Source organism: Sinohyriopsis cumingii, chromosome 6 (genome assembly GCF_028554795.1).
Source record: "Sinohyriopsis cumingii isolate HCF-2022 chromosome 6, ASM2855479v2, whole genome shotgun sequence".
Lineage (NCBI taxonomy): Eukaryota > Metazoa > Mollusca > Bivalvia > Unionida > Unionidae > Sinohyriopsis > Sinohyriopsis cumingii.
Genome location: NC_142966.1, coordinates 157,315,824 through 157,343,002, shown reverse-complemented (window position 1 = coordinate 157,343,002; position 27,179 = coordinate 157,315,824). Strand labels below are relative to the sequence as shown.

General features: G+C 36.6%; 1 protein-coding gene across 2 annotated transcripts in view; it reads right to left on the bottom strand.

Moving 5' to 3' along the window:
• LOC149798359 (uncharacterized) overlaps positions 1-27,179 on the bottom strand; it is a 120,286-nt gene that overhangs the window by 51,567 nt on the left and 41,540 nt on the right. For both annotated transcript variants that reach the window (XM_089963500.1, XM_089963501.1), the window contains 7 exons: positions 21,522-21,628; positions 20,242-20,380; positions 13,212-13,422; positions 10,828-11,110; positions 9,018-9,188; positions 1,371-1,560; positions 598-707 (listed from right to left, as the gene is read on the bottom strand). In XM_089963500.1, the coding sequence (XP_089819626.1) occupies positions 598-707; positions 1,371-1,560; positions 9,018-9,188; positions 10,828-11,110; positions 13,212-13,422; positions 20,242-20,380; positions 21,522-21,628 (1,211 nt within the window). The remainder of the gene's footprint in view (positions 1-597; positions 708-1,370; positions 1,561-9,017; positions 9,189-10,827; positions 11,111-13,211; positions 13,423-20,241; positions 20,381-21,521; positions 21,629-27,179) is intronic.

Here is a 27,179-nt window from a genome sequence, read left to right as displayed (position 1 = left end):
GTTCTTGCTTATCTCAGATGCAAGCCATCCACAGTTTGATAACTATATATCATGGGAAACTTTTTTATTTTATCGAAGCTAAAAAAAATCCCTCTTTTCAATCCTAGCAACCCCAACCCACAAAACAGCTAAGCTTCTTCCTTTCCCCCAGTGACAGCCATCCAAAAAATACGGTAACTGTAGATTATGAAGAATTAGAGTTATTGTACAGAAACTATTTTTCTTCTTTCGGTCAGTGACCTTGATCTTTGACCCTGAATTATGCTGTATTTTCCTTACCTCAAATGTGAGTCATCCACAATCTTTTGTGACTGTAGATGGTAAAAAAATGAGTTACTGTGTAGAAACTATTTTTTTTACAGTAACCTTAACCACCTACTTTTTGCCTCCAAAATCAATAGGGTTCATACTTATTCCATAAGCAATGGAAACTGCTGATGGTGACAAGCTATTGTGTACAAAATAAGAAGGCAAATGGATGGTAGGAGAGTGATGGGTGGGCAATATCACAACACAATCCACTCTGCATTATGGCTGGCACTATTATAAAAAAGTACTGCTACAGTATATCAAATAGAAACTTTTTCATCAACTTACAGATAGTGTTTTCCCAAGCCCCATACAATGAGCTAGGATACAACCAGATCCTTCCTCTTTCTTCAGCCTATCGACATTTTCAACACAACAGTTCCATATAAACTGCACAGCTGCAAGACAAAACTTCCAAATTCGGTGCATGTACAGCAAATGTAACTAGTGATTTATGGAACTAAATTCAGGAATCTGTGTCAATAAGTACTGTGAGATAAACTAAAGACAAAGAAGCGGTATATGCTTGAGATATGAATAAAAAGCATCTGCAATTGGCTAGTATTTTGCATTTATTTAAATAGCAGTTGTCTTTTGAAGCTGCCTGCCACAAGTTACAATAAAATATGCCTATTTATTATATTATATTAAATCAATTATTAATTCAATAGTGAAATTTTCTTTTCACTTTCAACTGAAGTTGGTATTTTTCTCCAAAATTTTATTCGAGACTTTTGAGTCAATTACTACCTATTCATTTTAGTATTGTAATAACATGCTTTAAAAAGTAATTAGCTAAATGTGTGGATACTCTAACCAATTTAATACATATTTGTAACCCAGTGAAGAAACCTTCAGTACAGAGCAGCCACTCAAGAGATGTTGCCTTAAATTTTGTATCATTTTCGAGTGTACTCTCAAATAAAATAGATCACCATTGTATATAGCTTTTTAAAATTGGCCTTCTCTAGATACCATGCATATTTTCATGGAAGAGTCACCGAATATTTGATGATATCAAAATGGAAAACATGCAATGAAACATTTTCAAGAGAACTCACCCTCCACCTGGTGGGGTTTCAGCTTCCGGACCAGGGTCCTGTCCATCTCTATTATTGGTTCTTTTGTCTTTTCATCCACCTGCATGACCAGCTTTGTGGTAACTGGACATTTCACTGGAGACCCAATAATCTTCTTTCCTTCTTCTGTCCCATCTTTCTCTTCGTCCTCAACTTCTATATAGCTGTTGTACTATTAAGTATACAACAAAATTAATCTTAAAAAGTAAACAGGATGAAATGATAGTCATGAGCAATGTTACGTAAAGAATGAAACAAAAGAGCTTCCATTCTGGCAATTTATCTAGGCAAGACATACTCTTGAAACCTTACATTTAGGTGGGGTTTTTTTTAAATGTAATTTCAGTGGAATTAAATTTTATGCAGGAGTAAAATCTGACAAAATTTGCCCAAAGCTGCAGAGAAAGAATGCTGACTTTGCCTTTTCTCAGTCTGACATGTTCATCGCCTTTATTGGCACTAATTGCTTTCATATTGCTAGTACAGTATCATCATTTCATCTGTTCAAAGGGCACCGCAAGAGATTTTCAACATAATATTTTCATGCTTTTCTGGACAACTTTTGAGTTGATAGGATGATTACTTGTATCTGCAGTTTTATTTCAATGAACAAGATTTCTTCAGAAAATTCACAAGTTCAGCAGATAATTCCATGCATTTATAGCCTAAACAAAAGTAATGTATTACTCCGTGGAGATTTATGGGTTGATTGCTACTTTAACTGTTGGTGGTAAAATTAATATTTTACCAATTATCCAATGCTTACCTGTTGTTATTTCATTGCTCTCATTTTTCCAGGCACCAGTTCTTAGTTCCTAGTGAATTCTTTCAAAGACCGAACTGGAGTTGCAATTAAATCATGGTCAGGTCTTTTCCACAGATAAGGCAAACGTTTCTCTTTCTCTCTCTTCAGTGATGTGAGAGAGAGAGAGAGCAGGCAATTAGTTACTTTAAAAAAGTCTCACTAATGGGTACACAAGATTGTTTATATAACAATCAAAGAACACACAAACTGTTCCACCCAGGGAGAAACGATTCAAGAGACTAATCTTTCAAGCTCAAAATACTTTACCAGTTCTAAAAAATGAGGGTCTGACCCTACTGTATAGCCACTGGTAACTTAACGGTATTGGAGAGGACTGTTCTATAGTCCTTAATGACTTAGATGAGCCAACATTTTCTTCAAAAAAAAAACCCCAAAGAAATAAATCTGCAATTATGGTTAAAATGAGAAGATCAAAACAATGTATTGCCATAGGCACCCTTTTTGAAACACTCCACATGGCATCATAAACGTTTAATGTCAACTTCGGTCTGGGCAATGCAGCCTGTAACCATGCTTTTAAACTGTCTTAGTGGATAAATGGTTCCACATGATCCAGGCATGAAGGTTCAGAATTTGTGGATTGTTGTGCAGTAAGTATCCCTACTGCTGTGGCAGTAAATTCCTCCTCAGTAGTAACTTCTTGTGGGCATCTTCCAACAAACAGTTAAGGAAATCACCAAAGCACAATGCAGGCCACAGAAGGGCTATCATGACAAGTCTAGATTTCATTACTGTAAAGAAGTTGAAGGATTATTGCAAATGACTGGAAGGCATAGGCATAGTTAATTCCACTTCAGACTGGTTGCATTCACTGATCATGAACTCTAATCTGCAACTAGAGACCTAGACTGACAGCCTTTTGCTGAACCCCTTAAAAAGACCTCCACCACAGTTGAAAAAGTCCACAGTAAATTCAGAGGTCTCTAAAATGTTTGATCACATGTATCTGAACACAATTTTTTTTTATATGGGACACAGAATATCACTTAACACAGGAGTCCTCTGTACACAAGCAATAGCTGTATGGCAAATGCAAAGGCTTGCCAGTCCTGCTTCAACCATCTGCTGAATGGGAAGTGTTGATCAGTTGATCATTTTTGCTGTGCTGATATTTACAATGACAGAATTCAGTGCCTGTAAGACCCCTCGATATACATGCTGTCATTATAGGAGTACATCAGAAGAACATGATGTGATAGCTGGGCGTCAAGTTCAAAGACTTTGACTAACTCCCAAGTGGTGGGAAATGTGCTGATATTTACAATGACTGAATTTAGAGGCAGAAAGTCCCTGAGACATACATGTGATCATTATTGAAATACATAAAATGAACAACTTTAGCTTTTATTATTGTGTTCATTTCCATGAGTAGCCAAAAAGGTAGTGCATGTGACCTTGAAATCAAGATATATAGAGACTTAGACAAAATGCCATTTGCAAATTTGTATACCTATTTTGGGGTTAAATGACAATTAGAGAAGATTGTAATGAGATTCAGATGAGTGCTAAAGTTGTTAGAACTGATAGTTCGCATGAAACAGAAGCCAGACATAAGAAAGTATGTGATGCCTAGCTTAATGCTTGGAATAAAATCTTCCTTGTCCTGACATATTTCAGTCTCACTCTAATGGACAAACAAGTGCTACATGTTGATGGCATAAAGAATTTAGAAAATTAAACTCTATGGCAACCACTATGGTTTGCCTCATCTGGAAATTTAGCCACTTCAGGTATGCCAAATATGCTTCTGGGAGGGGACTGCAACTTTTGCTGGTGGGACTCCTATTTTTCCCAAAATAGAGGTCCTGGACTCCGAGTTTTAAAATCCTAGTGAGACCTCTGATTGATAAGATAAACCAATCAATTAACCATGAAAATTCCCTTTCATCTTGTCCTTTATTTTACACATCTGACACATGATCACGTGTTAACTATTATGATACTGACTGGTGGAATTTTCACTGCTGCTTTAATGGATTAATGATGGTTGTGGATTTAGTGATACATCTGAAAAATCACTGACCTTGAGTTGGCAGATCAGCATTAATTTTGAGCCCTTCTTTGGCACTTGGATTAAGGGCAATCAACAAAATGATCCATGAAGTAATTGTGCCCCAAATGCCTTAAGAGTTTGGCAAATTTTGAAATTCTAGCAAGAACTTTATATATTTTTCCTCAAATGCGTATTCTCGTCTGTAATCAAGTGGCAGCCGAAAATTAATCATTTTCCCCCAACTTTGATAATACTTTCTAAATGAAAGGGTTTTTCATAATTGGGAATAAGCTGAATCTATCTCCTGACTTCTCTCTCTCCTCCCTCTCCCTCCATTTCACGGTAATAAGGGAACCCTGCCAACATTCCACAGGTGGCGGAGTCCCCAAGCTCTTCAAGTACTGAACAGGAACATATGCGAAAGAGGGTGTGACAGCCTGATATGTTTCCCTGGAAGGATTAGTTTGCTTCCAAGTTCTGGTTGGAAAACAATGGTGTTGCAGTGAACTATGTTCCTCCCAGTGTCTTGATCTGAGTGGATAAGCATCCAAACCTGAAGCTGCAGCATCCAACAGTACTCTGCTGGATGCATGGTCCCTGGAGGTTGGCATGTCCAATTGAGCAAGGAGAGAAGTCCAATAACTAGTGACCCACACCCAGTGCTCTGACTGGCAACTAGTACTAAATGGCTGGCGATCAGAACCTGCATTGTCATGTCACCACTCTGTCTTGTGACTGGTTCCCAGACCCAGTGGCCAGTGACAGATGCCCTAGTGACTGGGATTCACCGTCTTTCCCAGTGACTAAACTTGATGTCTTGATGCAGATCAAGCAAAGGAGACCTGTTTGGGGAGTCCCTTTCTGGGAACTTGACTCATCTAACAATCAAGACCAGTGTGTGAAACTTGCCCAAAAAATCCTTTAAGTCCACAGAATCAGTAACTTGAAAATACTACTGACCCTATCCATAACCAAATGGTCCTACATTTCATCGTCCAAGAACAGAAAATGTAGTCAGTGACTCGATGGTTAAGTCAGTTAGACATGAATATCAGCCATTTTATGTATTTAAATAATGAAGCATGGAACATAAAGAAAAATAGAAAGTAAGATATTTATATATGTCAAATTTATTAAATTCAGCATAGAATGACCACTATTTACTGACCAGGCCAACAATGTTCACTGTCCAGCTGATCCATATCCATACACAACTTTATTATGAGGCTTGGCATAATGATCTAACTACTGACCATCAGTATGAATAACTGAGATGCTGCATGGATTTTATGTAAAGGGGGGAGCTACCACCTTTGTAACCGAAAAAGGGCAGAGTAGAACAAAGAGGATGGGTAGGGAAATGGCCAAAGTTCAATATTTAGCTAAGACTTAATATCCATTTCTCTTCTTACTCCACTTTGTTAGAACCCTAATGAAATAAAATCTTTAAAAAGACATCACTTCTGGTTGTATACGCATCAGGCAGTGGTAGTCTACTGCCAAGCTCTGTAGTGTCAAGGTCATGTATAATACACTTAAGGGGTGGTATTATAGAAAGGTAGATAGATGTAGCTCTACAATGATACCCAATAATCTGGACGTTCTAGTTGCTCTACAAAATACATAGGGAAAAATCAAAATTTTTTTAACCCAATTTTTTTCCACCCAAGATTCACCCATGGTCAGAATCCAATTTCGTGTCCGGATTTTAGATTTTTGGGCCTCAGATCTAAGGCAGACCCGTCTGAACTGCACACACGGACAGGTGAACCTTTGCAAAAAGTAGGATAAGATGGGCATTTGGAATAAACAGTGGTCTCAATACAAAAAAGATGGGTCCGTTAAGCAAAATAAAAAATAAAATAAAATATTTACTGCTCATGTGCGAGTCAAATAGCCAATGAAAAGAAAAACAATGCTTTTAACACAACTACGCATTAGATTAACGGGAAATCTCTTGGAAGTTTCAGTATTAGGATGTATTCAGAAATAGCCTCCAAAATGTGTTTCCTACTTGCATTTCAGGCAAAGATGACAAAAACCTCTGGGTTAACGAGTTAAAAATGCAACTGTAAGACTTCTTTGGTGCAAGGTTCAAACTACAACAAATGCTTTCTCCAGGGACCAATGTGCCAATCAAATTTAATTTAATCACCATTCATGTTAAGCCAAAGAACCCATATGTGTAAACAGTTTCAAAAAACAAGACATGCTGTGACAAGTCCCACAATACCTCTATCAGGGTGGCTTATGTCGTGACAAGTACTTTACAGGTGAATGGCTGAATAAAAATTAAATACTACACAGAGTACATTTTATATGCATGATTTTAAACTAATTTGCAAGAGTTCTTGCACATCACAGGTCTCCAAGTGCATAAATTTGTACTAATTTAGCAGGATTCATGCAATTGTACACCTGGCTGTATCTCTGGAGTAAGAATCACGATTCTCATCCAATGAAATGTCCTCAATGACAATACCAGAACTAGACCCAGCGACCAAAGATGTTTTTGTGGTATCCGACATACAATTGCTCATAAAATTATTTATGCAGAAAGGAGTTAGAGCAGTGGATTACTGCAACTAGATCAAATGCATCCACACAAGCAGAATGCAATGATTCATTTAGCTCAGCATTGCGAATATGTGTCTGCATCACAGTGTAAGTTTTGACACACTAGAGTCTTAATAAATGTAGATAAATTAACTAATTCAAACATCTAGTTTTATTTAAATTTACATTTTTATCTGATGAGTAGGCCATGTTTATTGACACAATATGGTTCAGGTAACTGACTAGTCCTGTATCAATAATGAACTCTTCCGTAACTAACATGGCTGATTACATGACACAAACCATGCTTTTTCAATAAATACTCGAAATGTTGCATTGTATGTTGATACAAATGGTGCTAAAATCGTGTGTGTGAAATGAATTTGGTAAATTATGTTACATCACAAAAGCCTTGTATGAAAATTCACTGAACTACAGTTTAGATATCATTCACAATGTTGAGCTAAATAAAGTACGACAGCATTATCATGGTCTTAGAAAGCATCCTGTTTCCATATTCCAAGTGAATTATGTAACCCAAATATGATTTTATTTTGACATCATGTTCCTTTTGAACAGTTCTTTTCTCTTTACTGTTTGGTTTTTAGCCTCTGGTGGCATCCAGGCATCCAAATACCCCAACTGGGAAATGGAATTAGTGTTGTCAGACATTACATAGATACATAAGGGTCTTTGGAGTTACAAACATCTAGTGAATACAGATTTAATGGAAATTATTTATCTTCTCATAACCAAATAAATAAGTGGTCATCTAAAACAATCACCAACATTTATTTCTCACTTGGTTTTTAATATTTCTTTTAATCTCATATAAAAAAATTTAAAAAATTGTAGATTAAATTTACTTCATATGTCTACAAATCCAACTGGCCAGAAGGACTGGATGCCCAAGTCTGACACAAAATTGGCTAGCAGCAGGCCAGTAAATATTGCATGCTGTTCAAGACCCTCTTGACTTTGAATCAGATGAAATAAAGTTGAAGATGACTATGTTTCCTTTGTACCAAATAGACTGGACTCGCTATGTGCTAGTGACTTCCCTCAACAAGGAAGCACATCATGGAACTGGAGGGGTTGGAGGCTCCCAGAATGGAGAAGGATGCACTCTTTTCTTCCTGTCACTATAAAGTGGCAGCCTTCTGTCAAAGCCTGTAAATCATCTGGCCACAAGGCATTAAAAAGGTCATCTGTCCATGAGGTTACACTTAGCTCATGTCTTCCAGGTATGGTTACCATGGATGCCATATTGGAAATCAGATTATCACCATTTTCCTTTAGTGCTAAGAAAACGTCTTAAAAAGTCATCCTGTGAGAACCCCTGTGTCGAAAAGTCATTCTGTTCTGGCGATGTTTGGTTTTATGGAATTTAAAACCAATTTTCAGCACATCAAAGTCTATACATGACAGCCAATATATCTGATAGAGGAAGAGTCCCTGACTCATTTAAGATACTAGCTTGATTTCTCACATAACCACTTTGGTTAAACCATGGTTCTAACTTGTGCAAACGGTGGTGAGATATGTGAGTAAATTTTAAAAGTTGAGTGCTTTAAACCACTTGGGTGCCCTGTTCATCACTAGTGATACAAATTTTCAAATAAAAAAAGTGCACTTTCACTATTTTGTAAGATGTATGGAATTAACATAATATGGATATTGTGAATCAGATCATTCTTAACTATTTTTATACTGCTGTGTTACCTATAACTGAATTCATGGATTTATGATATAGATTTAAAATGTCAAGCACTGTGGATTTAACTGGAACAAATTTTAAGTTACTAATTTATTTGTGACAAGTTGGATTCGTAATATAAGTATAGTTTACACAATTTTGTTGTTAATTTTCTTATCTTCTTATCAATCTATCAATCGATCCAGCTGGGCTTATTTATTTTTCCAAAACGCAAATTTGACTCACTCCTGACAAGTCACCTCTTCAGATGGATTGGACTTGCAAAATACTACCATGGCTTGTACCCTTCAAACACTGAAAAAATGTTTGCATGCCATTCATGCCAGTGTCAACCTCAAACAAAGCAGTTCAGGTTTGTACACATATTATAAAATTTCCCTTTGAGTGGGTGACTGGTAGATGTTTACTAAACTTTCCACAGCTCTTAAGTGTTTCATTAAAAAGACAAGGAACTATATTTACATGAAAAGAATGTCATGTTAAAAAATTTATACACATAAGTAACAAATTTTAAAAATATTTTCCCTGAATGCCTACCTGTTTCTGCCTCTCTTCAATCCGCTTCCTTCTCTCCTCTTCTGCTTTTCGAGCTTGCTTGGTTTCTTCTGCCAGCTTCTTATTTGACATTAGTTTTCTGATTCTTCTTCTTTTGAGAAAATTATGACCCCCTTCATCATCATCATCCTCTCCCCCTTCATTTCCAGATTCCTAGAATGCACAACACTTTAAATATGCAATTTCACATAAAAGAACCAAACACTTTAACATGACAATACTGCCAACCATCATGTTCTGCATCACCAACATATATTAAACTCGCTATATTTTTTAAAAAATTGCATTCCGTTTATACAAGAAATATATCTTTAGTGGAGAAAAAGTCTCTCAAAGTGATTGAATCTCTAACGGCTGTAAAGAATTTCTGAGAATTCAATACAAGACTATTTCTTCATTTTAACTTCTGAGTGTTGAAACCAGCTCTGAAATCTTTTAGCAATACCAAGATTTTCAAATTACCTGTTAAGGTTAACATACTGGATATCAGAGTGGCAACAGTTTCATTTAAAACCAAGAAGGCATCATAAATCTTCTGCTAGGTATCCCATGTTGATTACATTGTTGTTTCAAGACCATGACATTTTTATTTTATGGACATGTCACAAAGATTTCTAGTAGAGAATGGTTGGGACTTGAGATGATTTTTTAAAATTAATGTCCAGAAGGTAAATCCAAGCAAACATCATCTTAATTTGTCTTGTCAGGCCCAGTAAGAGTATATCCATCCACAGGGTGTGAATCTGAATAGTTTCCAAGCTATGACCAATGGACCTATCTACAGTTCCCTTGGGGATGTCATTCAAAATTACCTTAGGCATTTCATTAACTAGTGAGTTCCATTCAAAATTTTATCTGACAAGCATCAACGGTCAGTTAAAGACATGCATGTATCAATTCACAGACATGTAGAATACATGCAGAGCTGCCAACACTCCAGACTCACAATTAGTGAAAAGAGGGATAAAATTTAGTTGATTTTGAAAACACTTAGTGAAAAATTATACCATGACCCTACCTCCTTCCATTTTGCTGGTCTCCATTATATCAAAGGTCCATATGATCTTCATTTGTTGTAAAGAAGTGGTACTAGCAGAAATGCATATAATCATCTAGTTTGATGATCTCACATGAAGAAGCATGAAAAAGGGGTAAACGAGACCTACATTTATTTTTACAAGGGTTTAGTACTCATTATGATGCATCTGCTCACCAAATTCCATGAAATGAATCTGGTATACGAAAATGCATATATGGGGTTCTAAAATTCAAAATGATTATAAGCTAAATACAAACACTTGACCTGAGCCAGTAAAATATCACAAGAAGTGGGTCACCAGCCATCTAGTTTGATGATTCTACCAAGAACAGATGTTGAGAAATAAACTTAAACACGAAATTTAAGATAAATTTAGGACAAGGATTAATTTTCATCAAGATGCATCCCACTATCAAGTATTTTTACTCCTGCTATAACAGTATTTACAACATGCAAGTATTAAATCAATAAATGCAAAAAATGTGACAAATTCATGTAGTTTAAATACCTGAACATTTTTGGTCAAAACCATGATCATAAAAGTTAGTTTTTATGTCCTCTTCATTTCTGATGCTATTTTTCACCTAGCTGATGATTACTTGCCACACCTTTCTCCCATTACTATTAGGTAAAATACACACCTTGAGCAAAAGAAATCTATTCCTCTTGTATGAAATCAAAAATAAAAGAATCATATAGAAAATTTTCATTTGGCATGTAAAGATTAAAAAAAGGGATAGAGACCATTTCTACCTGTTTTTTATCAACCACTTTTTCTTTTCTATCCTGATCTTGATCTTCTGTTTCTTCTTCAGATGAATTAGTCAGAAGTTTAATTCTTCTCCTTTTCTTCCCCTTTTGCCTGTAAGACCTTTTCTTGGAGCTGGAGTCGGATTCTGATTCTTCATCACTAGACTCCCTTGTCCGTTTTCTACCCTTCTTTTTCCTTACTGGTCCCTCAATGTCTGAGCCATCATCATCGTCAAAGGCATCTTGGTAATCATCCTCTTCTGAAGATTCCTTCTTTCTCTTTCTCCTTTAATTATTCAAGACAAATTTAATTTTAACTGAACTTATTCTCTACATGATATAATCTAATGAACTAGAAATAGTGTGCTCGACTTACAATAAAGGGTAAACTCCTTGCTCAGTTCCCACCCCATTAAAATTGGTGGTGGGGAGTACCATAGGTTACTGGGGGAGGGGGGCTGCTTACTAATAAAATCACTATTTTGTTTGTAGAATTTTGCTGAGTCTTCTACATCGTGGTTATATAGTGCCTATTACAACTTAGATATAACAACAGAACTCTTTTTATCAATCAGCAGAAATCCTGGCTATGTATTGCCTCTTACAACTTGCATATAACAACAGAGTCCCTTACTCTTACTGTCACTCAGCAGACTAAGTCTTATACATCCTGGCTATGTAGTGCCTATTACAGCTTAGGTTGCAACAACAGAGGCCCTATTTATTCCTCGGTAGGCTTGGTATTGTATATCCTGGTTATATAAGACAGCTTAGATAGTAACAACAGACCCTTTTTGTCCCATAGTAGACTTGTATATCCTGGCTATATAGTACCTATTACAATTTGAGTAATAACAACATGTCCCCTTTTAGTCATGCCCACCATTTAATTCATTAACCCCTGGCACCGCTTTTATGTGTCGGGAGGTAGTAGCCTACTGCCTAGCTCTGTAATATCAAGGTCATGTACGATACACTAAAGTGGGTGGTATTATAGAAAGGCAGACAGATGTAGCCCTACAATGATACCAAATAATCCTGGATATTCTATCTGCACTACAAAATATAGTGGGAAAACCCCAATTTTTTAAAACCCTAATTTCGCCTGTGGTCGGAATCCAATTTTGTGTCTAGATTTTAGAATTTTTGGCCTAGGATCTTGATGTGTCCATTAAGCCAAAAAAGAAAATTGTTGTTGTTGTAGGGTTTAACGTCATTTTTCAGCATGCTATAGGCTATACATAGCGGCCAGTATTAATGGTGGAAGAAGAACCCGGGAAAACCCCCGAGAAGCTACTGGCAGGCTTTCTCACATACCCACATTAGCTGAATCCGAGACTTGAACCCACGCAGAAGTGAGATGGCAGTGATCCCCCCAGAAAAAGAAGAAAAAAAAAAAACTCCAACATTTACCCTTCTGCTTATGCGCAAGCAACATAGCCAATGAAAAACAATGTTTCTAACACAACTAGGCATTAGGTTAACAGGAAATCTCTTGGAAGTCAATGTATTAGGATGTATTCAGAAATAGCCCCCAAAATGTGTTTCTACTCACATTTCAGGCCAAAACAACAAAAACCTCCAGGGGTTAATGAGTTAATGGCTAACAAAGGAATACATTTAAATTTAGCTTAGGCTTAAACACTTGGGCACTGTGCTTCATCTAAAACACTTAAGCACTGAAATTAATCTAGGGTGTGGACTTGAGTATGGATGGATGTATTAACTGATTTACAAAACAGACAAACAAATGCACAAGTGATTACTATGTTGAACTTCTATCAAAGCAGGCTAAACATAAATGGTATTAGCTTTAAATAAAATTGCCAAAAATCTTTACAAAGAAATAATTAAAAAATGTATTCCAAAATAATAAGCAATAAAAGGTACAGATGTAATTTTTTTATGTGTAAAAAAATTTAAAAATAAAAGATCAATTTAAAAAAGGTCAGAATCCTTTGAAAATGTCAAAATTGTCCATTATTTTCCTAATAAAGCTGACTACAAATTACTTGCATCTCACAGAGAAAAAGTAGATACACTTGAGAGGAATGTGGTCCATTGTCTGTGTGCATTGGCAAGGCATACACTTTGGTCAAGGTTCCCACCACAAGGTAAACCTTACTCTTGTATAAGCAATCATTTATTAATGTGGTCATTGAAAATGAAATTGGTTTTTATTAAAATCCAATAAAATGTTGACCATCTGTACACAATAAATCATACCTATGGAATGTCCTCTCGACCTACATTATGTTCTTATTATTATACTTGATCTCTATGATCCTTTATCCAGACAAAGTCTGTGCCTCCAGAGGAATTCTGATAACTGATATTTGCCTGTAATGGGTGTATATCCGAGACAGAGGTAGGTAAAATGTGCTTACTCCTTTCCTTTCCCTTTTCTAGTTTTCTTCTTCCCGTCTTCTTCATCCTCCGAGTCACTTTCTGATAATTTGGCACCCAGAAGTTTGCTCCTCAGTCTCGTTTTTCTAACTGGTTGATCATTGGAATCATCTGAGTCATCATCAGCAGCATTTTTGCTTTCTTTATCCCTGGTCTTAGACTCCTTCGTCTTTCTAGGTGTGAAGGTAACTTCTGAAAAACCAAAACATAATGCAAAATAATGTTGGGCCTACTTCATGCTTAGTATAAAACCACAGTAAAACTCTGATCGACAAACATTACTGGATAACTCAGCATCACCCAAATGATGCCCCCAGTCCTAAAACACAACATTTTCCTGCCTTGTAACTTGAAAAAATATAAACAAAAAATCTCTAACCAAACTATTTGGCCCGCCGTGGTTGAAGTTTCTGAAGATCTACTATATTATCAGGTACAAAAGCAGAATGAAAATGGGGCTTTGCTTTCACAACACTTTCATTCTGCAATTATCAAAAGTTTCACTTTGTTTAGATTTTTTGAGAAACCAATTTTCGAAGTAAAGTATGTTTCTTCATAATACATTTGAAGTACACCCATGCACATCCACCCCTTGCAATATAAAGAAAAATCTTTACCTCATGTTTTGTTTTTTCCCCCATCAAATTGTCTGGTGCCAAGACAGAAGTCAGAAGTGTGGTATCCCCTTGAATATAGGGACTGGGGCAACCCTTGTTCAGTTACAACTGGAGCGATAGTGCACTCCTGATGGGATGTAACTGTTGGTGGGGATTGGGGGGAGGGGGAGTGTGTGCCTTTATTTTGATTGGCAAAGTATTACTGAAGAAATATATTTTATTCCCATTTTAGCACATCAGATGAATATGCCAAGAGTTATATGCCTTTCTCCAGGCTAGTTCCATGTAGGCTGAGTGGATCACCCAGCTGATCCAGAATGATCAGTACGAGTGGAAATATGGCCCTTACCTGGAGTGACAAGATCAAGAGATCATTGGCTCAGTCTGCTTAAGTACCACATCAAGGTCATGATTGAGTCCTGAAAATGCCCTTGCAATTTAGGGTCCACAGAATAAACTGGTTTTGAGGCTAAGACTGATTTCCCATGAGTAGGAGCCTGCTCTTGGCAATAAAAGCAGAATCTATAGAGAGAAACCAAACCATCATGGTGGATGAATTTCATGTCCATTGATAAAGTATGTATCCCACTGAATCTGTTATAGTTAAGGTGATTAGGAATCAGGTCTTTCAAAAAGGCAAATCAGATAGGCCTGAATGGTGTAATGTTTGGCCACATCAGAAACTATAGTATATTCTACTGTGGGCAAATCCAATGCCTTTGGAAGAGATCGGTTGAAATAGCGATATGGTTAGAGCAGTCCTTGTTCTGACGATGAAATGTGTGAAATCCTGGAACAGTAGCACTTGATTGACTAAAGCTAACTTCTCCATGAAAAAAGGTATGAAATTAGCTAGTTGTCATACTGAGGCTCATAGAAGAGTAATGTGTCTGGTCATACTACTATGAAAAAAATAACATTTCCCTTCATAAACTTTCAAAGTTGTGGAAAGACACCTGAGAAATCCATCATTCATTTGGAAAAATGTTTATTTCCAACGGCTTGTTTGATACGAACCTGGCAAAAGAGTTTATCATCTCTGGGTTTGGATGTGAGAGTAAAACATTTTAGCAAATTATGCTTATCTTCTCTTAACATAAATGTTAGGAAATGAACTTTGCTAACTCTACAATTAATGAATCTCTGAAAGATGAAAATTTAAACTTTTCCATTAATGTAACATACACACAAAGGGAAAAAACTCTTACTCATTACCTGCCTTCTCACCTCTAGAGAGTTACCCACCAATCAGATATTTACCAGTTTAAGCTGAATGATGCATCAACAAAGGATGCTAGCATTTGCAGGCATGAGTGGGAGACTTTTAACTGTAATGTTATCTGGTAAGTATAATTTTCTGTTGAAACCATCACTGGATAACATAAATGCTAGAAGAACAGGTAATAGAAGGGCTCTTCAAGGAATGAACAGCTGAATTGCAATTACAAAAAATAAAACACTAAACATAACGGTCGTGCATGAGCATGAATTGCTGGATTAATTTATGAAAGACACACCACTCTCCTAACATGAGGACAGAAAATGTGATGGTCAAGTAGCTTGCAACAATAGTGAAGACAATAGAAAAAAGGATTCTTCCATAGCAAGAAAAAACTCGAGGCAAAACTATCAAATGCATTAAATCCACACCCAAGAGGAGGGAGTGCTGATACCAAACAGGTATACTTGTTATCTGGGTTGTAGCCACATAAACCACCAGATTAAATTGTGGTAACTGTGAAGAAAATGCACTCAGAAGCATGTAATGGTTGACAGTATCTACCATACAATGGCTTCCGTCATGTCATGGATCAAAATGTTTAAATACAAGGTTTGATGAGATCGCTCTAATATCAATAGCGGAGACCTTCATGAGATACTTCTGATCTTGTGAGATCTCTAAGTATGTTGAGTGTGGTAGCCCCTTGAATCATGATGCTAAGGTTTTGGGGTTTATATCATCTTCCTGGCCTTCAGCGGATGTTGGGTTAAATGACACATTTGTATGCTTGAGATTAGATTGGGTCTTGCATCACTGCCTCTCTTGACATATTAATCAAGGAAAATGGAAGGCCACTCTCTGATTGCCTGCAAACGGCAACCTGTATTTAGTTACTAAGCCTGACTGCATCATTAGTACCAAAGAACCATTTGATCTGGACTGAAGATAGTTTTGTACAATAGCAGCTTCCAAATTGTCCTGGCATAAGGCTCTAATTGACCTGAATCAAGTCTTGTCAAAAGTCAAAACAAAGTCCAGTTAGAAAACAGGGTGAGAGGTTTGGTCTATTAAAATCAAAACTGACTAAATGGTCTGATAGATCCTATCATGACAATATCCCTTCTACCATTATGGCTGAAAATGTCGCAGATAATGAAGTGGTAGCCAGAGAAAAAGTTTGTTAGCTGCACTATAGTGGCTTTCAGTGGAACAACGTTGTTCATATTCCATCATTTCTTGAAAACCTCTGCAAATACCCTGAAAGTGGAGGGCCTTCTAGTTCACAAGATTCTCTTCAAGACTGAAATTCATTTCCTTTCATGTTAGGCATATAAGAAAAGTCTGTCCAAGCAGAAAAGTCTGCACACATGACTGTTAGGGCAGGATCACCTCTGCTGTGGTTATTTTCCTTGGGATGTCTCTCACTAGTCCAAACAGATCATTCACACAGAACTCATCCCGGATGAAAGAGGTGATCAAAATCACGTTGCATTTCAGACCCCACATTTCTGCATCATCATGGTATCAAAACAATGGGTGGAAATGGGGGGTAGGCATAGTCCCAAATCCCTCACAACTAACAGAAAGTAGTAAAAACAAATTCCATGACTATATTGGCAAACACCTGGGATGGAATGAGTTATCCCAGTTGACTGGAAACCCTGACTCTAAAAGGTCAAACTTGAAGGATGTTGATAAGGTAAACTGAAGTTGCTGTAGAAGAAAATGAACTGAAACCATCCAATAAGTTGTCTGAAAAAGGTTGATGGCTGCCTGGGAAACAGACTGAGTCTATTTCTGAACTTTCCATCTCAGGATGGAATTTTTATTATACGGCAAAGTTAATTTTAATCATGGAAAGGTACCCCATGCAATAGTAGATGTCTAATATTAAAACTTGCAGCTGTAGCCATTTCATCAAAATGCAACAAATACCTTTTGTGCCCAAGTTACAATTCCAAAGTCATGTTTTGCTGTGGATGGACTGGGACCTCACTGGGCTTCCATAATCAGGAAGGACCACTCCCATTTATATATATATATATATATATATATATATATATATATATATATATATATATATATATATATATATATATATATATAAAAACTCTGCTGATGGATGGTTTGAAACCAAAAGCTAAAACTGAATCTTTGAAGACAAGTGGTATGAATTTGATCGTATGAAGCTTAAACTTAATCTATTAAACAGCCTACTGATGGGCAGTTGCTAGTAGTTGCAGGGGAGGTAATAGGTAAGAGTTTGTTCCCTTTGTCTCTATGTCAAATAGTTGTGACATCTGAAATTTTTGTCTTTCATGGATCGCTAGATTCTGGGGCAGAGGAGTTTGTGTCCTAATGTTAATTTGTTCAGGGACTGTGTCCCACAGAAAATTGACTCAACATTCAACAGGTGGTGTTTTGGCATTATTTTCTTGGGAATATCATGTTTGGAAGTCACTAATGCCGCATTTTTCTCATCTAAGAAGAACAATCTGGATATTTAGAACACAATAATTTCCTTGGCAATTAGAGTTGGGGGTGGTGGGTGTATGCATCAAGAACATTCCAATTCAGAAAAGAACACCGAATGCCCAGGTTTCTGAAACTGTGATGAGTAGCTTGACATTCTACCTATCACAAACAGGAACAAATCTGACCAAGGACTGAGGGAAGAGCACACTATTCTTTGAGGAAGGACTCATTGTCAGGAATGTGTGCTAGGATGCAGCCTGTCTGGGATGTGGCAGACTTGAATGTGAATTAGTTGAAAACAACACTACCTCTTAAAATCCAAAACCAGAAGGCTAGAAAATTGGTTCCCTTGCTTTCTGATGTAACTAATGACAGATAAATTTTAATTAACAGTGTGTACTCTGTAAGGATTTAAATCTCCAGAAGAAGAATGTGCTTAGTGAGTTCCTGATGAGCCAAACTCCTACTCACTTTTAGAAACATTGCATTGTCGTGGCTGAGTAGGCAATTCCAAAGTGTTACATAAGTCTGCAAGTGAACAGGGTGGGAGAGTGGTTCACCAAATCCAGTGCTGGGTGTCTGTGACACAACCAGGGACAGAACTGATATGGGTATGGCATAAGACAGATCAATACAGTCCTGGTAGGAGAAAGCACAGAGCAAGGATGTGCTTGACTTGGAACAGATGTGGTCTGACACAAGATACCAAGGAATGATCAACACAGCAAATACCTGGGTCCTCATGTAATAATGGAATGTTCAGACAGTTTCAGGCAGAACAGCAATTCATGTTGGTATTGGCCCAGTACTGTACGCTGTAATGGTTTACTCTGGTTGTGACACTGTGGGCAACAGTAATTCTTGTGTGGGAAACCTGCAATGTCAAAAATTTATCATTTTCTGAATAGGTGATCTTTCCACCTAAAGTCTACTTGCGTGATTTGGATTTTTAAAACAGCATTAAAAATGTTCCAGTCATATTGCTACGATGTCTGCAGTGTGGCAGTTTACAGTAATGTTTAGCACTGAGACATCATAATGCAGACATGCAGCATCATGTCTCACCCAGTCACACTATCACAACACCAGCCTGTTCCAGTCATATTGCAATGGTGTCTGCAGTGTGGCAGTTTACAGTAATGTTTAGCACTGAGGCATCATAATGCAGACATGCAGCATCATGTCCCACCCAGTCACACAATCATGACACCAGCCTGACCAGTCCTAAAACTAACCTCTTAATTCTGAGTGCCAAGCAAGGAAGCTGCTGGTACCATTTATGTAAGTCTTTGGTATGACTATGTCGGGTTCAAACCCATAACATCCCACATCTGAGTTAGATGCTCTAACCACTTAGGCCACTAGAGTGGTCTCGACCTCAAGTGACAAAGTCTACAAGAAGCAGGCAAAGCAGGTGGCAGCTGTAATACTGATAGTATTCACATCTTTGGCAGTAAATTTTTGGGGTCTCTCTTTTACCTGGGTTAACAGCCATGATCATCGTCTATCTTCAGAAAAGAGAAAGCAAGCACTGTGTTTAGTCCAGACTGCGTCCATACAACTATTACAGATGAGATGATTATCCAAAGCCAGCTTGAGGTGACTGTACACTCAACATTTAATATGGCTCATTGTTGTTAGCATCTGTAACAGTAGAAAGTTAAACAATGGCATATGCAAGTGAAAATCTGTCAAACATCACACAGCTTTTCAAGTGGATGCTATGAACTGAGATAAATGCTTGAAAACATATATCAAAGAAATTATATCAGTGGAGTAATGATCAGATTTAATATAACTTACCAGGAAAAGGTTAAGTGCCAAGATGAATTACAGATGATACAGAAAACAGGGCAAACAATAAAGATGACACAGATCAGCTTTTAATTTGGCAGAGTTAGACATGAAATACAGAGCAAAATATCTGATGGCGAGCAAGATTTAGACACAGAAGATATGAAGTACACTAACCTGTGGTAAGAAAACTCCAAAGAACTGCTTATAACTGTTGAAAAATCACAAAGTGGATACTATTTACAAGACTTTTTTAAAAAGTGTGCTCACCAGGCACAAGCAAGAGGATTAACTAGCTCTCCGCAACAATCCCTCTATCCAATGGGAGATGAGTCTTGTTGTCTGACTTCTGCCTCTGCATGAAAACAATTCTGTCAAAAGCATATGATGCTGAAACAAGCCAAAGATGCAATGAGCATATTTTCTAGCTTGATTTGCAAAAAAGTGCATGTAATCCCAATGTATTATTAAGAAAAAAAGGGGAAAACCCTAAAGTTTTTTTTTAAAGATTTAACTCCAAGCAAGAAACTGATGAAGATCACCATCATCTCTACAATCACACAAATCTGACATCAGGATGTTGTCAAAGGTGGTCAAACTGGGGCAGTAGTTTCTGGGAAGTTGAAAATGGCCAATGACAAATGCCAAGTGGATAGAACATAATGCATGATGGTAGCAGACCTGTCCCATCAGTTTATATGACCATACTACCAGGCCATATAACTTACTGTTCAACATGCATCCACTGAATGATGTATTACCCACCCCAATCTTTTGTGACAAAACTTGTACAAACAAAATCCTTAACAGTGAAGAAGACATCATTGTCATTGCTGGAAAAGCAACACCTGTATCTAACCATTACCAGGCAGACTAGACAATAAAAATCATTCTGTCATATACCCGAGTCACTGCTTGGCATTTCAAAGTCCTCTTCATTATCCTCATCCATGTCTTCTTCCTCCTCCTGTTCTTTATCTTCTCTATTTGCCTCATGAAGGAGGGCCAACTTGGCTGCTTCATTCTCAGCATCCATAATATTCTGGAAATAGGTCAGAATATGATGTGTTAAGTTTAAAGAATAAGCCGAGTATGCAAATTATATAAGTCAAGTCATGGTCAATGAAGGGTTATAACTCCATCTAAACACAGAAAAATAAGACAATCTGATCTGTTCATCCAGGTAATAAAAGTACTGTGAACAGCACATTGTACATCCCCCCATGTTTAAAAGTCCTCTATGTTGGCACTACTAGGTCATAACTGACTATGAAGATTATTGCCCAGAAACCATTTGTGATTAGAATCACAATGACAGTAACTTCTGAACTCCAGACCAAGCATCTATAGGTTGATTTATTACCCTAACTGATATCTATCCACAAAGTCTGGTAAAGGAACTTAACTGACAGAACATCTGATGGTAGATTGGCATCATTTGTACAAATCCGAAAGACATTTACGCAAGGATGCTTTATGTAAAGCCTGATCCATCTCTGCTGAAAATTTTCTGAGAAGCTGTCTAAATTGTTTTTATCACTAGCAACAGCAACTATATATGATGGCAAATCAGCTAGTTAAATTCCAACAAGGTTTTTCTATTTTTCATGTATTCAATGTCAGATCAACATTTATACAAATTTGAGAGAAAAAAAAGGTTATTAAAAGTTTTTCCCATTTTTAGGAATCACAGTCATATTCTATGGCAAATCATTTGCACAAAATTAAAAGCTTTCCATGATTTCTTCCAAATTTGATTAAAATGGCCAAACTGGTTTTTGAAAAGTTTAAAATAGCAATTGAGGACTGATGCACAACAGACGAAGGGCTCCATCATATGCACATTTGGCCTTACAGCTTCTGTGAGCTACAACATTTCTTAAAATTTGCACTGAAAGTATAAGCTACATAAAAATACATAATTAACATTTGTTTAGGTCTAGCTGTTTTATTTATGTCACTGTGGTGATAATTCTGGACAGAACAAATGAAAAGACATAACAAAAATGATACACTCATATACTGTTAAATAGATGCATAACTAATGCACCAGTACTCTTGATGCTAAATGCCACTCAAGAGACAACCCTCTCATGGACCAACTGAATGCTTTTACATTACAAACAGTGCTTCCTTAGTACTACACATTATGCTAATGGAATGTTGTGTGGATAGTCCTTTACCTGAGTATTATCCTCTTCTTCCTCCTCTTCATCTTCGTTGTTGTCATTGTCACTCCCAACAGACAAACTCTCATCCTCCTCCTCCTCCTTCTTACTCTTCTTACCACCTGTGACAATGTGATGAGAAAAATATATTATTCAAAGTTATGAAGATTAAAAGTTGTTTGCATGTGTGGAGGTTATTCTACTATATTCACCGCAAATACAGTTTTATGATACAACATCATATATTTATATACCAACCACAAGAAGCTAAACTGCACAAGTTTTTACTTGGGTGGATGCAAAGAAATAGCATCAATTCCATGTCTGTGGTTGGTTCCAAGTTCCTTTGTCAATAACGCAACAAGACCTGTTGGTTAACAAAAGGACTTTCAATTAGTTAGAAAGAAGACCAGTGGCTTTTAAAAAGTATTTGCTGGGCTCAAAAACAATCTATTTTAGTTTCTAAGATTTCAATTTAATGGCATAGAAACCAGACCAAATTCTATGCCAATATTCTCAATATTTTCATTTTCGTACTTTGTTAAGAAACTTGTATCGTACATCAGTGAGATCTTACCTAGCCCATTTGTTGGTATGCCGGTTTTAAAAGTCATCTGTTAACAGGGCAAGCATCAGGCAAAAAGATGTGTCCTTTGGCACAACTAACTGTACATGAAGAGTGAACAAGCATGGAAACTAAATCTCCACCATTTTATTTTTTTATATGAAAAAAATAATCCAATATTTCCATTAAATAGAAACAAAATCAACAGAAAACCCACTGATCACTACATTTTTACAACTTGTCTTTTTTTATCAAACAGTATCCGATGAAATGCAAGACAAAATCTGCAAACCTAAGAAAAGGTTAAACTAAAATGTCATACGTGTTCAAAAGAAAACTTAAAATTTTACATAAAAAAGTCCTCTGCAATGAAGATTTTAGCCCTCTCAATCCAACAAACGAGTTGCCAGTTTGACTACAGTATTTCTCCAATACTAATCTGTTGTATATTGGAAACCTAATTAAATTTTTAAAATGTAATGACAGGCCGATGAAGAGACAGATAAATGACTGCCAGAATTCTGAAAATGTTGGGCAGTAAGCATATATGCCAACCCTTGGCAAGGAAAGAGTTTAATCCAAGTGGACAAAAAGAGTAATCTGAGCAGAAAAAGAGTAATCCACATATAACATGATAAAAATGCAATGAGCATCTGTACAAAATGATTTATTTATCCCTCTGGACTTTTAACATCAATTACTGCTTCAAGATTTCGTATATAAGACTCTCATATTGCATTTCATAACACTTTGTACCAGCTGAGACTATAAATGTTTTGGACACCAGTAGAACACTAAGTGCTGGTTTATTACAGAGCTAGATCTAAATTCAGTTTTACTTTTGTCAACTATGCTGAACAATCTTTCACAGCCAGCATTAGAATAGTAAAGAACCAATATTCCTTTTATAACCTGACAAAGAAGAGGAAATTTATAGCTTCCAGTTATTGTGTCTTTCAGCTGGCAAATAAGATGAAAAAAATCAACTCTGTCCCATTAAGTACATTGTCAGGTAGAGTATCAACTTAATACTTCATGAATTCTCCTTTTAATTTAGCAGCAGCCTTTCCTGCAGCAAGGTGCATCATATGACAGAGACAATGTGATATCAACAATGATGGAGAGTTTTCAAATATAGTATGCAACTCTTTTATGAATTCCAGCCATCACTGATGCAGCATCAGCTGAAAACCCCATACAGTTCTGCCAACTTATATTTATTTAAAGCATTATCAATAAAAAAAATTGTTTTCTCCAGTGGAATCTACTATTAATTCTGGTAATGAAAGAGCACTCTGACTTTGCCCTTTTTGTTGTCGAAGTCTCTTGCACAGACTGGGTACAACTTTTTGTCATAACCACTACTCCTGTCTGTTGCAATTCTAAATGGCCAAATTTTCATTGCTTCTGCAATTTTAAGTTAAGTATCTTCTGCTAAACACCTAACAATATTAGATGATTTTGTTCTTGCACGTGCATATTTTCTGCAATTCTGGAACTGGGAAGCATCTGTTTGAACAAAGGACCAATGTAGTCTTCTACCGCTAGGGGTAGTATGCGTCCTATTAAGAACTCGGTAGATAACAAATCTGCATTTATAAAATTCATGTGCACAATTAAGTTCTGCTGTAAAAAAAGAAGTTACCTTAGTATTGGAGTTAGCAAAACGAGCTAATTCAAGGTTTCTTTGTTTTACCACCATGGCCAATATTAAAATCCTTTCTACACAGCCTGTAAGGGACATGAAGCTGCCCTAGAATCGAACGCCGTAATATGTAGTTTATGTATTCATCTCTGAATCAATTTTTCATCTTTTCTAATCTGTCTGTGAAATTATTTGAAAAACATTTTTGCTCCAACACACGTATCGACTAGAAAAAATCCAACTTGACTTTTAGCATCAAATACCTACAGACTGGTTCTGTAGCAGTTATCAATTTGAGCAAAGAATCTGCGAGCAAAGATTACAAGTTAGAAAACCAGCCTGTTCTCTCCTAACTAAGCCAAACAGATGCTATAAATAGAAACTGAGGTCAAAAGTTTGAATGTAGAACCAGCCTATTTCTTGGAAATAGGGCAACTGCTATAAATAGAATATAATACTGATAGGAAAGTGCATGTAAGTCTACAGATAAGTGTACTTACATAGAAGCCGTCTTTTCTAGAATATGTTCTGTGGGATTAATGGGATGTTAATAAAAATGAGAAAACAAATTATTAATTTTTTCCTGGAGGGAGATATACGAAAATGCATAAGGTATAATTTAGTGGAAAAAAGCGTAATGATTACGCCAAAAGCATAATGGTTGGCATGTATGAGTAAGGGATCTGAGTGAGTGGGCTTATCAAGCACTGTCATATCAATGGATAAATATGTTGACATTCCTCTTCCAGTTACTGTAAATGGATCCATTAGAATATTTCTAATACTGAACTGTCTTTTAATATTTTTATGTCCTTTATTCTACCTGAAGTGATACCTCTCTCAAAAGGGGAACTTAGTGTAAAGTCAATTGTAAACATTTTGCATAGAAATTCCATAACCTTATACCTCATGCAAGCGCCTTTTGATGCCTCTACTCCATTCGCATGGAAGCGCCTTTTGACGCCTGCTGTAAACATTGGCCATTTTCAGCGGGTTTTCATAGTGCCACCTTTGGGGAAAACCCACCATTAGATACTACATTCATTTCTGCAAATGACCATTAAGGGGCGCTCACCAGTTAATATATACTTTTGAGAGAGTGACGTATGTAAGGTGAAGTAGTTCGCATTTAAAACATGCACAATGGAGAGAATGTTGGCATAACTCTATGCTACATGAATGTAATGTGGATGATATTTCTTTGGATATTGTACTTTTGGAAATTTTACATGATTTAAGCACACTGCTAACTAAAATAACTGCTCCCTTGAGTTAAAAAATCAGCCTAATTAGTCTAAAGTACACTATACACAGCAGCTATTAAAACAGGGAAAATGAATTTTGCCAAACTGGACAATAGCAGCTTCTGAAAGTGCAATGAATGAATTACCAAATATATAAAATGTAAAAAAAAGTTATCGGCTCTTTTTTTTATACAATTTACACGTTCAGGAAGTGAAAATGACCAAGCAGAGCTAGCACTTTTTTGAAAGGTGCACATCTGAAGTAAGGCCAAGCTGTATACTCTATAACCCATAGTACACCCATCAATCATACACCAAAATAAAGGGAATTAAAGGTTCTTTGAATTATACCTAACATATACAAGGTCTTTTTTAAAATAGCCAGTATAACCAGTGAGGAAAGCCGAGGAAATTATTTTTCTTTAAAATCCTAACCCTATGCAAAATACGAAACTGTAGAGTGCCACCTTACTTCAGATCACATGGTCACTGTTTATGCTCTGGTCGAAATTTGCTATTTAAAGTAATATTCATATTCTCCACTCTCCAAAATGGAGGTCACGGATTTCGTTCAGTACTTACAAAGTTTTCACGATTAGAATCACAACTGTGAAAGCTTCAATAACTTCGGTAAAAGCTCTGATATTGATGTAGGCAGCAATTAGTTTTTATAAATTATCAAATTCAGATGACTTAGTGATGTAGACGCAGACAAAAAACTTGTAAATTTCGAGTATAAGAAATGGCAGCTACAGTTGTTCACGCGGCTTACTGACTTGACAGTGAACGAGTTCTCTCAAGATTTTAAAGCACATAAAAAATTCTTCCATGAAAAATAATTACACAGATATAATGATCGGACTTTACTCTTACATTTTTCCATACATAATAGATTTGTACCAAAAATGTAAAATGGTTAAAATTGCTGTTAAACGTAAAATACACTACATTGCTTTACAGTTAACAGGCAGGCCTATGTGTATGGAGTCGAATAGGTAACAGGTGTTCTATTTATAGTGCACTGCACTGGGTAACTTTGCTCTATGAGGTAAAGGGATAATATATTAGTAAAAGGGGCAGGAGTTCCATCACATCGCACTGGTATTGGCTTTAGCTCCAGTCTCCTAATTTAGCTCCAAGTCTTGTGCTAGATATGGAGGGCTGTTCAGGTAATATATACCTGGAACACATGGAAAGCACTTTTAATGTGAAGTAATCACCTATGGATGCAATTTAGAAAATCTTGTATTGTTTTTATAAGGTATATATGAGCATGCTGGTATATTTGTGGGTTTTAAAAAAAATGCATTCCAAAGTACCATCTGTTTAAATGGAACAACCCGGACCATATATGGTCAATACATTGACATTGTTCAGAGAAAAATAACTCCAACAAATACAGCAAAGTAGAGGGACCCATGTCATTCAAAAGCTGCCGAGTGCCCTGCATATGTAGTTTGCTGCACTGCTGGTCGCATGTCTCATACTGTGGAATGATAGACCTTGATTGTGATCAGAGCTAACTTCACGAAAAGCTGGTTATCCGAAGTATGAAGGCTCTCATGGGAGAGATGGAGTTATGCCCACTGCCAAACGAGGAAATTTGGGAACAAAAGATTAAAAAAAATTTTATTGTATTGCAGAAAATAAAAATTCCATGTAGAAGCCAGATAAAATCTCTTAAAAACATTAAAAAACATGACATAAAACACGTCATATGCCGGAAACTGATGATATGATACAATTACTGGAAAAGATTTTAAAGGACCAGAAATATTTGCATATGGTTTCAACTTCCACTGAATTTTTTTTCCCCAGTTCACCTTTATCCAAAAAATCATGATTCTTGCATACGATGGGCATCCCTGGAGATGTGTTTACTTGCACAATTGGTAAAAATTTGGTTTTCCCCCATTGGCTTTCAACTCAGTGGGTATTCTTGACTAAGCAACTCTTTCCACCACTTGCTCTGAGAACTGTTCTTTCTAGTTGTGTATGTTCAACATCTCTGGATTGGACAAAAAATCATGTGCAACAGTTTCAGCAGTCAAGATGGTGACAGGATTTTTGAGAAAATTTATATTGGTAGATTGAGGAAGTCAATTAGTGTTTCCCTTTATCCTCATCTGTGCTTCGGAGACCCCCAAATTTTTAATTTAGCCACCATTTTTGTTACCAAAGATTGTTTTCGTTACAGAGTCTGACCACCAGTTCTGACA